The sequence below is a fragment of the Bombus vancouverensis genome, chromosome 1 (assembly GCF_051014615.1).
Source record: "Bombus vancouverensis nearcticus chromosome 1, iyBomVanc1_principal, whole genome shotgun sequence".
Classification (NCBI taxonomy): Eukaryota; Metazoa; Arthropoda; class Insecta; order Hymenoptera; family Apidae; genus Bombus; species Bombus vancouverensis.
Window position 1 is genome coordinate 5,717,054 of NC_134911.1, and position 16,133 is coordinate 5,733,186.

General features: G+C 38.1%; 1 protein-coding gene across 7 annotated transcripts; it reads left to right on the forward strand.

Moving 5' to 3' along the window:
* Nucleotides 1-300: 300 nt before the first annotated feature.
* On the forward strand, nt 301-9,851 carry LOC117160690 (uncharacterized). 7 transcript variants are annotated; one of them, XR_013058493.1, is made up of 9 exons: nt 303-1,097; nt 1,274-1,356; nt 1,440-1,529; nt 1,631-2,252; nt 2,718-2,856; nt 3,230-3,439; nt 3,544-3,765; nt 3,856-8,659; nt 8,744-9,851. XR_013058493.1 is itself a non-coding variant. In XM_076618706.1 (8 exons), exons 1-3 carry the CDS (start codon nt 913-915, stop codon nt 1,478-1,480), a joined length of 309 nt encoding a protein of 102 aa, XP_076474821.1. In that variant the 5' UTR covers nt 301-912; the 3' UTR covers nt 1,481-1,529; nt 1,631-2,252; nt 2,718-3,439; nt 3,544-3,765; nt 3,856-8,659; nt 8,744-9,851. The 7 variants fall into 7 exon arrangements, 2 of the variants coding, with proteins under 2 accessions (XP_076474821.1, XP_076474847.1); XM_076618706.1 differs by having other exon boundaries at nt 301-1,097; nt 2,718-3,439; XR_013058488.1 differs by having other exon boundaries at nt 302-1,097; nt 2,718-3,439; nt 8,717-9,851.
* Nucleotides 9,852-16,133: the final 6,282 nt, after the last annotated feature.

Sequence of the window (16,133 nt, forward strand, 5' to 3'; positions counted from 1 at the left end):
TAGATTATTTATTTGATAGAATGCGCACATATATATATATGTTTCTGACAATGTAACCTTTATTTCTTTAATAATACAATATTGTATGTTTTATGTATTCGTTAAACTATTAGTTTTTGACTTCATATATACTTATATTTCATAGATTGATAATATTGTATTGGAAGCACTGTCTCTAATATTTACTAATTTATTACATGTCTAGCATATATGTTTATACTTGTATGTAACTCTCCAAGTTGATTGATTAAAATATATTTATATATACATGTATTTCTGGCGTTTCGATTATTTCCCTTTTGTAGTTATTCTTATTTCCCGGTTTATTTGTTTGGTTCGTAACTCGTTCAATCCATTAGCTGGTTTTATTTATTTTATTTTATACTGATTGGATTTATTAGTCGCCCTCGTTTCGTTAATCCTTCCTTTAGTTTCGTAGCCCCGTGTGTTCGTTTGTGCATTCAAATCCTTATTCGCGCGTTTTGTATAGAATAGTTTTCTTGTTCTTATTACGACGCGTGCGGAGCGCGGGACGTGACACCCCCGCCCTTGGAGTTCAAATTTCCAAAGGAAATTTGACTGATGGTGTCACTGAGTTCGCTCAAGGCGGACGTAGATGTCGTTTGTTGTTGAGTGACTACCGGTGTTATCGTCCATCATTCCCAGGATGTTTACTGTTCCAGGGACGATTGTTTTTCCTGTCGCTCCTCTGGCCAATGTGTTTAAGACTGCAATTTTTCTGCCGGGAACATGACGTGGTCCCGTAGTGCGTCCAGGTCCTCTTGGGTATATATTCCGCTCATGGTCAACGACGATGGTGCTGAATATCGCCACGTTTGGCGCACGTCCGGGCGGAGTTTGTGTGGTGCGATTCCCTTGCCAAACGGGTAGCTCCGAGTAGCATTTTGTTGTATGTCGTACTTTTACTTGTACCGGAATGTATTTGACTATATGGACCGCTTCTCCTGCGATCAAATCCATGTGTCCTGGGTTTTGGTTATGGCGTATGCAAATTCGTCGGGCGGTAAGTTTGCCAAGCTTAAAGCATTCTCTATTAGTTTCTTCTGTGTGTTGCGTCTTTGTGTCAGTATATCATGGTATAATGTTGTCATTTGTCGTTTTACTTTCGAGTTTATCAGAAATAAGAATAACCTTTTATTATTATTAATATATGTATAGAAAAAAAGAAAATTTTTATATTTATATATATATATATTATATTATTTTTTTTCTCTCTTTTTTTTTTATTATTAAAACTTTTGTTTTATTTTAGGTTTTACGTACATGTTATCAGTGAAAATAAATATTATGAATACTACTTGAGTTATAATTATATACATATATGCGTAGCTATTGGTAAGTAATATAAATAAGATCTGTTTTACTGCTATAAATATATATATAAGTATATATTATCAATAGGAATATATATATTACAGATGTAGCTTGTCTTCGAGTATATATATATATGTGCGTATAATTGGTGATTATGACGATTTACCTTGTAAGTTATTCGCATTATTAATCAAGTGAGTGTTAAAATATCGCCTACTTTATAATATGCATGTATATATATATATATTGGTAAGTATAGGTGGAAATTATATGTATAAATATTATTTATTTACAGGTGGATAGCAGAAGTATTTGGTTTCGTGAGTGGCATACAGGTGCTTTACAGTTCTACGGTGCGGATTGCTATTCCTTGAACTAAAAAAAAATTCTTTCGATGTCAGTCAGATTATTATAAACGATCATGCATGGGAGGATTTTCTGCAGAGATTCAAAATGCTCTCTGGATTCCTCGTGAAACGTCTGGACAACACCTACATGTTCCTCCATCCGTCGTTCAGAGAATGGTTGATGAATTCGCCATCAGTTCTGTACACACATACAAAAATAGTTAATATATATATATATTATATTTTTTTTATATATATATATGTTTCATTCGGACCTGTTCCTTGTATGAATACTGTATCTCTGTATATAATATAATATATATAATATGTTATGATTATGTTAGTTGTTATTTATTATATGTATTTTCCTTAACTCTCTCCCCTTTTTTTTCTTGTTGTTGTTTTTTTTTTTTTTTTTTTTTTTAGTACCTAACATTGCTATTATGATGCTGCATTACATTGTATTGGCTATTATTTGTATGTGCGCGCGACGAATTTTTCAACATGGCCGCTCGCGTGTATCTTTGGTATGGCGTTGGTTAATGTCAACAGTAGCGTGTCGTTGAAATAGTTAATTAATTGTTAATCACTATAATTTTACTTAGTAGTGTTTTTGTAATATTGTTTTGTGTTTCATGATATTGTGTGTGTCAATACCGTGTGCTACCTTAATGTGATAGCATGGATTGTATTGTTATCGAATTTCGATAGTCATTGTTTTGATTATACGTGACTTGCATTTATATAAGTCTTGTTTAATTTAGTTAATGTTTTTTGTGTATTGTGTTACCAGATATTTTGTGTAGCGTAACTTTATTCTTTTGCACCGAGTTCAGTCATGTTGTTAATATTTAGTTAGTCTATCTTGATTAATTTCTAACCTATTCCTGTGTTTATTAACCTTTCTTATTTTCCCTATTAATTTATTATTGCATGTACTTGCTATTTGCTATTATTTTGTGTATGATATGAATTGGTTTCTTTATCAGTGATTAAAATCTACTTGTTAGATTAACATTGTCTGTAATTCTTCAGATTCTACTCTTTCGATGCTGCATCACTTACCTGGATCGTTCCCGCAACATCATCCGATTCTTTGATATGCCTTGGATACTTACTACGGCTGCCTTCTACTACGGCTGCCTTCAATCGTCTTATATCTGTGGTCATAAAGGTGGTGTTTAATTTATTTAATTTAATATATATATATAATGCATTGTATGTGCGACCGCTATTGTGCATTACAAATTAACATCACAATATTACGTAGATTAATACATAACCAAATATCCCTTTACTCCGGTTACATTTATTACTAACTCTCAATTAATCTATCTTGATTATTTTCTAACCGCTTTCTATACTTTATCAACTATTTTATTTCTTCTTGTTAATCTGCGAAATTCATGCATGTACGCTTCCTTGTATGGTGATTAATTGTTCATGAGGTAAGTTGCACTTTCACCGTTTTAGTTATTCGTTGAACTAGCTCGTTTCACATTCAAACAGTAATTGGAGCACTTGTAATAAACTTCTTTTCTTTTCAGGTTTCCGCCAACTGTGTTGTTCGATGAACAGTGCAATGCTTCCACAGTATTGTTATAACATTTAGTACTGTTGTATTTTGCATTAACGCAATTGAAGTTAATTGGTTCATTTATTTTTCAGCTGGCTGTTGTACATGGTGTTTCGCAAACAGAGATCCATAACCTATTTTGCACGTAAACCTTCTCGTATGATGATTACTTGTTCACAAGGTAACTTTCACTTTCACTCTTTTAATTTTATTGAATCAACACGTTGTATATTCAAACAATAATTGGAGTACACATGATAATTTTCCTTTTTTTTTCTTTTTTAGGTTTTCGCTATCTGTATTATTCGACGAACAGTGTCACATTTCCTTTTGATTTATCCACAATATAGTTATAACACTTAGTAACCTCGTATTTTGCACTGAGACAATTGAGACTAATTTATTCACTTATTTTAGGTAGCTGTCATACATTATGTTCCACGAACAACGATCCATAACCTATACTTGCACGTACACTTTCTTGTATGTTGATCACTTGTTCACAAGGTAACTTTCACTTTCACGTCACGAGTTAACACGTTTTATATTTAAGCAATAATTGAAACACATATAATAATTTTCCCTTTTTCCTTTTAGGTGTTCGATATCTGTATTATTCGACGAACAGCACTACAACATACACTACTGCACTACGTTGCCCACTGAAATCACTTTATTCATTGTTTATTTCGATTATGCGCTAGTTTTAGCTTATTTAAGTGCACCGTTCGCGGAATCCCTTTTACTTCAATCTTGACGTTTTGTTCTGCAAGATTTCTAGCACTTTGTGTCGTCTAATATATTGATGGGAGAATTTTCCTTACTAGGTTCTTTTAATAGATATATCGAGTCTCATGTTTTAAAATCTTGGAGGTTGATTCGTCGATTGTTGGTCTTAGTTTGGACTTTATCAAATTTTCTCTTGCCATTCGTCGTACAGTGTTAATTTTATTGAACAGATCTTTGAGATATTCTGCGCATGTTGGTTCCGTGTTCTCTTCGATTGTTACTTCACCAATAGGTTCTTTGGCTAGATGTCCGAAACTAATTCGTGCGGGGAGAATTTCGTTCCTTTCCTTCATTTTAGTTTTTATTTTGCGCCAAGACGCAGGTTTACTGACATTGATCCAATTACCCAATTGCTTGCTAATAGCATTCAAGATACAAATTTTTGAAAGTGCGGCAGCCATATTAATCCAAAAATATTTTGTATATAGTATAGTGTGATACCATCTATATTTTCCTAGGGAAATCATAAGATCAGCACTACCTACTATGTTACCTACGTCAAATATTAGATGTAGTAACCAATAAAGTATTTTTAATCCAATTATAATCCAATGGCTAGCGTATTTATTCAAGTTTTTAGGTATATCTTCGACTGGTGATTCCCTATTTTCTCCCTTTTGATTTCTTCGAGCTCGTTGAACTCGTGTTTCTTCAGCTTGAAAATGTTTAGAATCCTTTTCCTTAGTTACCCCTTTTTCTTCTTTATTTACTTTATTCACAACACCTTTATTTTCCTCTACCTTTTCAGGATGAATAGTTTCACTGGAAGTGCTTATTGTAATTAAATTATTATTTATTTGTAAGGAACGTTTAGGAATATTTTTGGTAGATTTGGAATTATTCTTTGAATTTTTATTACAAACCTTTTTGCTTATAGATTCTGTTTTGGATTTATGGATAGCTATATTTTTATTCTCTATAGTGTGATCTTCCTTGCAATTTAATGATTTGGCTTTGAGTTCGATAAAGTTTTCTTCTGATGGTTTTATAGAAGTTTTTGAGTGAGATGCACTCGCTATCTCTTTTCCTATTATGGTTGAAACATTCACGAAATTCGTGGAGTCTTGCTTTTGCATCTTTGCCAAGTCGAACGTGGAGAGGCAATTTGCACTTCCCAGCGGGTCCAATATCTCTGTGATGTTAGGCAGTGGATAAGCATTGCCTGTCGTCTCGTCGTTCAATTTCCTAGTTTCTGCTTCGTCTGAAAGTTCTTTGGCACTAATATTATTTATCTTGTTTGGTAACTCAGAAAATTTCTCACTCATGATCCTGTCTATGGCACCGTGCGTCCTCTTATTATTTAACGTGACATTATCCCTTATCACAGCAACGGAATGGTGTTTGCATTGAAAAGTTGATTGATTGAAATGATCAGCATCTCTCTTTTGATTTAGATCTCTATCGAGGTATTTATTTATGCGTTTTTCTTGCCAAGTTATTGCTCTTGTTTCTTTCCTGACATTTTCTTCTATTCCCGGGTTGTTTAGATGTTTCCGCGACGGCGGTACAAATCTCCAGTTCTGGCGGTTGTTTACAGTATAAATACTATTGTATGGTGGATGAACGTTGTTTTGGTTATAATTATCCGAAGGTGTCGGATGTCGATATCGAATTCTATTTTTTACTTGTTTTAATTCTCGTGTTGCTTTCACGGCTTGGCGGTACGCATCGTCCAAGGATTGGTATCCTGCTATCTTTACTCGTAAATACACCTCGTTTGGGAGCCCCTTAACGAAAGCTTCCCTCGTGTCTCGATCTATCCTATCTTGAAATACGGTGCCGTACTCGCATTTTTCCCCGTTCATTATCGCCAGTCTGAGATCTTTGACGCGATCTACGTAGTCCAAAATATCTTCTCCCGGTCGTTGAAATATTCTAGCTAATTCCCCTTTATATTCGTTAACCGTTTTTCCTGGACCGAACATATCTTTTAATTTATTCCCGAAATCGTTTAAACTTATTATTTCTGTGTCTTCTATGGCGAGAAATGCGTGTCCGCGAAGTTTATTCGTTAATAATTTTACTAACTGAGATTCTTGATGCTTAGGAACCATGTTTCGTGCGCGCTCGCATGCTCTTAAAAATCGAAATACCGAGGGTCGATGTCCGTCGAACACTGGTACTGTCTCTATGGCATCTTTTAACTTAATTGATTGGGGATTAACTTCTATCGGTATTGTCGCTTGGGAAATTATCGGCGATGATACGGGTGTCTTGCTTTCTTTTTTTATTTTCAGTGAACGCACATCGTCTTGTAATTTATTCATTGTTGTACTCATGTCGCGAAAATTCGCATCCCATGCTTTAAGTTTTTCCGATAACATCAAGATCATGTCTTTGTCCAACGATTCTAATTTAGTCGACATTATTTCTTAGGTATATATTTTATCGATAATCGTAACAACTTTAATCCTTTCTGGAGCGAATCGAACCGTTTAAACCAACTTTAATCCTCCGTGGAGCGTATCCCACCGCTGCCACCAAAAATTTACTACTCTAAATGTTACGTATTAATTTGTTTGTTTAAATCGATCAAATCTTAAGTTTAAATTTTACTGAAAATTTTTTTTTTTTATAGTTTGAGTTTGTATTTAATCTGAAGGGAAATAAATTGAAATATTTCTGTGTATTTAATACTGATTTAGATTTCTAATTAATACGGTAGTTGCTGCCACCAGAAATAGTCTAAGGACTATTTCAAAATATTTTACTTTTATTATTTTCTTTTACGTTTAATGGGTAGCGTTAACTGACGCTTAATGCAACTGGTAAATGAATTTCACTTTTCGGCTCACCTGCTATGCGCAGGGATACTAGCACGGGAGAGGATTAAAGCTGGGTACAATGAATATTTTTCCTCGTTGAACGGATTTTTATTTCGACGTAGAATTGCTTAGGTTATTGTATATATATTTTATTAGCTGGATATTTATATTTTAGCGTTGCTGGATTGGATAGGAACGTAAGATTTTTCGTTGTTTTATATAAATTTATTTTTACGTTTGACTTCTTCTCTTTTAATTTCGCTGTAGTAGTTTGCCGTTAGAACCGAAACTCAATTCATTTACTACGATGGATTCTGTTACCACGATTTTCTTGCCTTTTGAGTTTAATAATCGAGGATGATTCTAACGATCCTCTCTGCGTGGAACTCGTGTGATTTCGCAAGCCTTGCCCAAAGACGGGTAATATTTTACCAACAGTGGGAGGAGGAATGCGAAGATCGATGGCTGTTTTCGATAATCGAAAACACCGTTTGCACAAGCCAACGCAGCGAACGATCTTTTGGTTAAATTTTCGAAGGGAAATTGTTCTGTTATTTCTCTCTTACAGTCGCATGCAATGATGGCAAGAATATCGGTTAATAGCAATGCCGGTATTGTTCTTAATTTTCGATCGATTCCGACGATGTATTTAATAGTCCTTTCTGTGCGGGACTTGTGTGATTTCGCAAGCCTTGCCCAAAGACGGGTAATATTTTACCAACAGTGGGAGGAGAAATGCGAAGATCAGCGGATGTTTCAGTAGCTGAAAACACCGTTCGCACAAGCCGACACAGCGGACAACTCCTTTGTTTAAAGTTTAAACAATGATTCTATCTTCAAAACCGTTCACGAAAATAAAACGAGATCAATGATAGGAAGTTCTAATTCAATTCTCGAGGACAACGAGATTATCAGAGAAGAAGGAAATTTTCAAAATTAATTTTCTTACCTTGAGGAGTAGGTGCTGTCTGGTGCCATTACCTCAGCCGCTCCGGTGGTCGTCGAAGTTTTTGTTGGGTTTATTATTTGAACTCGAATGTAGTTTATTATCAACTCTTACTTTATTTATCTATTTTAATACAGACTGAGCAATTTACTAACTGGATTAATACCGCAATTACAATGCGCGTTTGTGTCTAAACGATGAAATGAGGACTTCAAAGATAAAATTTTCTTTTACTTAGTCGCGACTCTCTTTTCTTTACCGAAAAAACTAAAGACCCCGAAACGCAAAATACAATACAAAATTTCTAAACGCAGTGATGAGCGCAATAACGAACGCAAAGAATAATGAGCCGTAATAACAAACGATCGCAAGAATTGTTGCTACGCTTATTTATAATGCCATCCCCCACGGGGTGGTGGTCCGCTGGGGGTACGCTTCCGTGGGAATCGGGATGTTGCAGTTTGGGCTTCTTGGAATCGTACGTGACAAAATGTAAATTCCGTATTTCGACTTAGTTTCTATCAGTCCTGTGTTTCTGCTGAGCTAGCGTTTAGGAGATTTGAAGCATTCCACGCTGATCCAGTCCGTTCCGCGAGAAACTTCCACGTGCTGTACCGTGGGAATTACCGGTGTTTCTTCGGCGCGTGGAAAGGCTGGTGGCTGCAGCATCATTATCATTTCAATGTTTGCTCGGGCAACACGCGCAACTCCGCTGCTCTCCCATAACAAGGACCTCCTTCGTTGAGTTATTTTTCGTAAGTTTGGATATTCGCATATTATGGTTGTTTTGTGTTCTTAATGTTTTTTCCCTTTTTTGTTGTTCCCCTGGGCTTCGGTGATCGACGTTCGGACAATGTTTGCGGAGTCGTTTCCATCAGAGGTTCCTTTCCAGACTTCCCTGGTACGTATTTAGTCTTGTTTTTAGTCTGCTTGATTCGTTCTGTTTCGTTTTATTTAGAATATACCGTGTTGTTCTCATCCCAAGCGAAAGAGGGATTCCGAAGAACCCATGGGCGACTCGGGAGGACCCATCAAACGCATGCGGCCCTGTGATAAACCATGAGTATCAGAGTGGTTGGAGGAACTATTCAACATTGATGCCAAGGCCGTGTCGAAATTGGGCTTTGACGATTTGGCTACTTTCGACGAGAATTTCTTCGATGCGGCAAAAGTATGCAGCATGTAGATGCTCTGAGTAGAAACCCCCTGCCGAGCACTATGTATGTGACGGAGAGTGAAGACGGGCTGATTGCACGGTTGAGAAGGGCACAGAACGAGGACATTGAAGTCCGTAGGATTTTGGACGCCGCAACGTGCAGTCAGGCCGATGAGTATGTAATAAGAAACAATATTTTGTATAAGGAGTGTAAGGACGATGCGCTAATAGTAGTACCGAAGGCGATGCGGACTCAAGTAGTCAGGCAAGCGCACGAGCGTGGGCATTTCGGGGTTACCAAAACAGAAGCTATGGTCAAGAAGGACTTCTGGTTCAAGGGGTTACGCGAAAAGGTCGAACACGTGGTATCCAACTGTCTTGACTGTATCCTAACCGAGCGAAAATTAGGTAAGCTAGAAGGGAACCTGCGAAATTACAAGAAAAGAAGAAAGCGTGCGAAGCAGTACCGAAGGAAGGACCCGCGCACACCTCGACGACTGCAGATTTCATGAAGCCTTGGGTCCTGAACGCCGAAGATGACGCATCAGACGATAGCGAGAGCGGACATAACATCTGAGGGCAGATGTTATTGCAGGATGGCCGAGTGCAGTGTCGGGGAGAAGGGCCCAAGAAACGTCGAGCTAACTACAGACAATGTCGCGAGAGCCGAGGCGTTGTCGGCTCCATCAATGCATTACCGGGTCCTTCAGGTAAATAGCTTTGCCGAAAAGACCTACGTGACCCTGGCTACGAGCGTCTGTAGAACACGTGTGCGGTGGGCCCAGCAAAAGGCAATAGAGTGCTAAAACGGTCAGAGAGTCAGTCGAGAAGCAGAGTGCGAGTTGAACGGACACGGAGTGTGAGTCGGCGTGCGACGATATCGTAGTCTGTCCTTTTGTTATCGAATATCACTCATTAAAATACCTTAAACTTTAAACTCTACCATCATCACTTGTCCTTACTCTAAGAATCCACCAGTTACTACAGATATTTCGACGTTTAAGCGCTCGTTAAACTCCAGTTTACACTGCAAATGTAATGCACTACCGTTAAAGCGTCGAAACAAGCAAAATAGCTCGCAAATTCCGAAGATATCGCCGATTTTGACGAAAACTAACTGTAATTTCCTTCCCGTTGGTGATATTTCGACGTTTAAGCGCTCGTTGAACTCCATTTTACACTGCAAATTTAATGCACTACCGTTTATGCGTCGAAACAAGCAAAATAGCTCGCAAATCGCGAAGATTTCGTCGATTTTGATGAAATCTAGCCGTAATATTCTTCCCGTTGGTGATATTTCGACGTTTTAAGCGCTCGCTGAACTCCATTTTACACTGCAAATGCAATGCACTACCGTTTAAGCGTCTGTTACGTATCAATTTGTTTGTTTAAATCGATCAAATCTTAAGTTTAAATTTTACTGAAAAAAAAATTTTTTTTTTTGTTTAAGTTGAATTTAATCGGAAGGGAAATAAACTGAATTGATATTATTGTGTTTGTAATACTGATTTAGATTTCTAATTGATACGGTAGTTGCTGCCACCAGAAATAGTCTAAGGACTATTTCAAAATATTTTATTTTTATTATTTTTTTTACGTTTAATGCGTAGCGTTAACTGACGCTTAATGCAACTGGTAAACGAATTCCACTTTTCGGCTAACCTGCTATGTGCAGGGATACTGGCACGGGAGAGGATTAAAGCTGGGTACAATAAATATTTTTCCTCGTTGAACGGATTTTTATTTGGATGTAGAATTGCTTAGGTTATTATATATGTCGGGTTTACATTAGAATTAGGGTTAGGGGCGTGAAACGAATCTTCCTTTGGGTTACACGTTGTCGTTATGCAATAGAGAAGACATTGACTACTGCAAATACGATTATTATAGAACCGGACAAGTAACCGCGGTAGTTAGGTACTCGAGAAACTAATGACAATGATCCTAGGTTCAATAACGAATCCGCGGTCGACGGGATGATAGATGAACGTACTCACAAAATCTAAGTCGGATGCGTGATATTCACTGGTCGTAAAGGGTTACTCCTTTCATCAGTGAGATCGCGAACAAGAATGCCTTTCCCGTCCCGATGATGCCACAGAGGAAAACTATAATGGGGTGTGTCTAAGGATACGAGATCATCGGATTCGTCGAGAAGAGCCTTCGTTCAGAAAGTAAGGGAAATTGACGTTGCTGCTAATTGGTCAATCTCCATATCGGTGGTTAGAAAAAGATGCTAGCCGCCTTCGAGGGAAAGTTGCTAGTGGGAGACGCCGCTCGTTGAAAAATATGTCTCCCCTATCTTCCCGTAGTTGGGACAAAGACTGTCTGTCTGTTTGAAGGACTTTAGTTGACTAAACCTTAAGATTTATAACGGGCCCTCGGGCTAGCCGAACATGTACTGCGGAGACGCATCGACATCTGACAATCATCTTACTCGAAGAATAGGGTCTGCGTGTGGCGAGCCACGGGACAGAAACCGTTGGAATGTTTACTGTCGCGTGTCGCCACGAATATTCCCTTTAAGGAGAGCTATAGAATTACTCCATACCTTTGCTAGGCAAAGCGTTCATCCCGTGACCGCGGCTACATTCGGCGACTGACTGTCGCCTCGAGCCCAAGCTCATTATCGCAACTCTCGAACAATTACAATCGGATTGAATAACTACAACTGTTCAATTACAGACTCCGGTGTTCTTTCATCTCCGACATATATATATATATATATATATATATGTCGGGTTAACATTAGGATTTAAGGCGCGTAACGATTCTTCGTTTGAATTAGCCATTGTTTTACAAAATAGAGAATATATTTACACGAATAAACAAGGTTTTACAAATATTATGAATAATGAATTTTGTAAATGATATGATTGATTAACAAATGATAAATTAAATTATTAATTAGATTAAAGAATAATAAGTTTTATCGAACAATAAAAGAAACGAATAATATATCTTACGATTTACTAATTTAACGAATAATGAAAATTAACGATTGATAAATTTACAAATATTGAATTTAATGTACGCTATAAACAATGATCCGGGGTTCAAACGAATCCACGGTCAACGGGAAAACTTTAAACAATTTTATAACACAAAAAATACGTTTGCTGAATCACTCGGAAAAATTACTCGATGTATCACTTTCCAAGGCGATCACACGAATGCCTCTCTGATTAAAATCTTTTTCGTAATACGACTGCATTTGTTTGTTATATTCTCGCTGGAAACATCGAGAAGGTTCCAATCGTTGTTGCTAGGCAATATCTGTCAAAAGTTTGTTATATACTCCTTGGAAACATCGAGAAAGATCCAAACGCCGTTGCTAGGCAGTTTCTGTCTGGAGATTGATTCCTCATACAACGTGTGTCCCATTATATCGACATCTCTAAAGTACAATTCTATGTGATTTCTAGGGAGAACAATACAACCAATCCACACCTTCGTCAGGCAAAACGTTTATCCCGTGACCGTGGCTACGTTCAGCGACCAGTTATCACCTCGAACCCACTTTCGCTTTTCACAAATGTCAAACAATTACAGATGACAATTACTTAATTACAGTTATGATAAAATCTGGGCTAAAGCATTAAAAGGCCTCCTCAAAATCGCACAGGGAAGGCTCCGGTTTTCATTTCATCTCCGACACGGCCATACTGACTATCACACGTCCTCGTGTGCAGCTAAAATACAGAGTTTTAACATTAGACTCGGTGTAACTGATATTATTTACCATTCGATTAGATGTTCCAAATAAGTCAAGGGTCCAATTCAGCAACAAAGCTCTGTTCAAAAATTTGACAAGCAAGGAAATGAAAAAGAACTCAAATTAGTGTTATAGTTTGTATTCAAAGTACCAGTTGCACTCCGTAAATCACCAGTCAGACCGCAATGACACGACAGATCATTTTCGACTCCACACAAAGATCTCAGTTTGTTGAATCACATAACCACGTTGGATGCATAACAAAAAGCACAAGACACCAGTGAGGATATTATAGAAAGCACAGGGCACCAGTGAGGATATTATAATAAGCGCAGGGCACCAGTGAGGATATTATAGAAAGCGCAGGGCACCAGTGAGGATATTATAGAAAGCGCAGGGCACCAGTGAGGATATTATAAAAATACAAGCACTACACTGGGAGTGTTATAAAAGGCGCATACACTACACTGGGAGAATTATAAAAGGCGCATACACTACACTGGGAGAATTATAAAAGGCGCATACACTACACTGGGAGTATTATAAAAGGCGCATACACTACACTGGGTATATTACTATGACCACAATGCGGCGTTAATGATTCCCAGAGATCAATGTGCTCGCATCGTTATTATCACCGTCGCTGTCATCACCGCAGACATCCAACTCAGCAGGAATACAACCATCTGGCATCTTTCTCAACTTGTCGTGTCTATCCTCATATGACCGTTTGCCATCTAGAGTTTTTAAAATATATCTATCCCCCTCTAAAACTTCCGTTATCACGAATGGACCCTTGAATTTCGGATCTAGCTTTGTTTGGTTTCTCTCCTCGTTCTTACGTAACACAAAGTCACCGAGATTAAACCTAACTATCTTCGCTTTCGTTTTGTCAAACCTGTCTTTATCATAACTGGCGCAAGTCTCTATGTTCCGTATCGCTTGTTGCCTTACATTGAAGATGTCTACTTCCTTTTCCTCAATATTATCAGGCAACAATAAACCGTAGGGCCTAGCTGCCTTCCCAATTAATAATTCCAGAGGACTTGATTTGGCTACACGATTGGTAGTGCAATTCAAGGCCAGTTGTATCTCCCCAATCGCGTCTTGCCAAGATCGCCCGGTCGTTTCCACCGTCGTTAACATATTTTTCAGCGTACTCATAACACGCTCTACCTGTCCATTGGCCCTACTCGCACCAGTTGCTATTAAGTGAAGTCTAATATGTCTATTCTGGCAGAAATTTTGGAAATCTTTACCCGTAAAACACCTTCCTTGGTCTGCTATTACCCGGCAGGGATTGCCGAATAAAAATATAGCGGACTTAAGTGCTATAATGGTATTAAAGGAATCTAATTTACGAGTATGATACAGGTATACAAATTTTGTGAAAGCATCAACTAAAACAATGATATACTCCTTCGAGTCACTCTTACCACTTAATTTACCCGTTATATCCATGTGTACCGTATGCCAGGGTATGCTGGTCTTAGGTATGGGATGTAGTTCAGCTCGTACTTTACCTGAACTAGCCTTCGAAACTCGACAAGCATGACAGTTCTCAACGAATTTGCGAACATATTTCGCCATTCCTTCAAACCAGTAATACTCGTATAGTTGCTCAAGCGTTTTATCCCAACCTAAGTGCATAATGGACTGATGCACATGATTAATGACGGACCACCTGAAACCCCTTGGGACAATGGGCAAGCAAAGAGTTCTACCTTTTCTCTGTATTTTCCGATGGAGTGTACCAGACCGTAATTCATACGTATTCGCAATATCTTCCGCGAGCTCTTCATTTTGCAACTTACGGACGATCTCAGAGATTTGTGGGTCGCGACGTTGTTCTGCTAACAACCAATCATCGGAGATTTCAGATAGATTGATTTCTTTCTCTACAATTTTGTTGATCGTACGATGATCCAGATCTACGGGATTTCTCGAAAAGAAATCTACATGAGCCATTCGTTTGCCTTCCCGATACATAATGTCAAAGGTAAAAGTTTGCAGGTAAGCCCACCATCTGTAAACCCTGTCATTTAAATGTACCTTGTCACTGGATGCCTTCAGAGAATTACAATCAGTGACAACAAGAAATTCCCGACCGTGCAGATAGTGACGAAAATGCTTGATGGCGTTTACCACTGCCAGCGTTTCTAACTCATAAGAATGATATCTAGATTCCGCAGGGCTAGTCCGCTTGCTATAATACTCAACTACTCTATTTTTACCTTCGACCCTATGCATTAGGATAGCCCCAAATCCTTCGGAACTAGCATCCGTATGTAGTTCTATTGGATATTTGGGGTCAAAAATCATTAGCACCGGCTCATTGGTCAGAATAGAAATTACTTTTTGCCTAATTTTTTCATGTTTATCCGTCCAATTTATGTTCTTGCTACCGGAAGTGAGAGCATACAAAGATTTCATTACCTGTGAGAATTTAGGAACAAATTTTCGAAAGTAAGAAGCTAAACCAATGAATTGCCGGAGCTGTGTAACAGTCGTTGGTGCGGGCAAAGAACTCAAGGCTTGTACTTTACCTGGGTTTGGTCGGACTTCTCCGTTATGAATCACATAACCCAGATAAAGTACTGACGTCTTCAAGAAAGAACATTTAGAAAAGTTGAAAGAGAATCCGGCGTTTACAAGGGTATCTAGGACGGTGTTTAATCTTTCTAACGCCTGATCTATCGTATCGGCAATAATTAAAACATCATCCAAATAAACGACAACATACGAATAAGCAAGATCACCTAAGGCATTGAAAATGGCCCTCTGAAAAGCAGACGGTGCATTCTTCAATCCAAACGGCATCGTCATGTATTCATATTGACCATCAGGAGTAACGAACGCGGTATATTCAGTCGAATTCGGGTGAATAGGAATTTGATGAAACCCGCTGGCCATATCCAGGCTTATAAAGTATTTCGCCCCTCTCAGTCTCGCGATCTGGTCAGCTATGAGAGGAAGAGGGTACCGATCCGCGACGGTGTTTTTATTTAATACTCGGTAATCTACACATAATCTATCTGAACCGTTCTTTTTTTTAACAAGTAATATAGGGCTTGCGAATGGTGAATTACTCGGTCTTATGATTTTTGCTCGGATCAGTTCACCTATCCTCTCTCGAACTATTCCCCGCTCCTCCTCACTGAGTCTATAAGGACTTCGTTGCACAGTAACGTTGGGATCAATTAAACGAATTTCTAATTGACCCATATTTACACGATTCCGCGGAAAACCCGTAATAAATGACTCTTTGTATTTCTCGAGAACAGAAATCAATCGATCTTTATCGTTACCAACTACATCAGTGTCGACCTCATTAATGTTGATCACATCTTCCGCGACTCTGCTACAAGCGTTAACTATTTTTGTCTTACAAATATCGACACTGTTTCGTGTAACATTCACGTCAAAACCTTGGCTCAAAATTTCACGACCAATCATGATATCGTATTTTAAGTAATTATCAGAAAGAGCATGAAAAGTTATCTC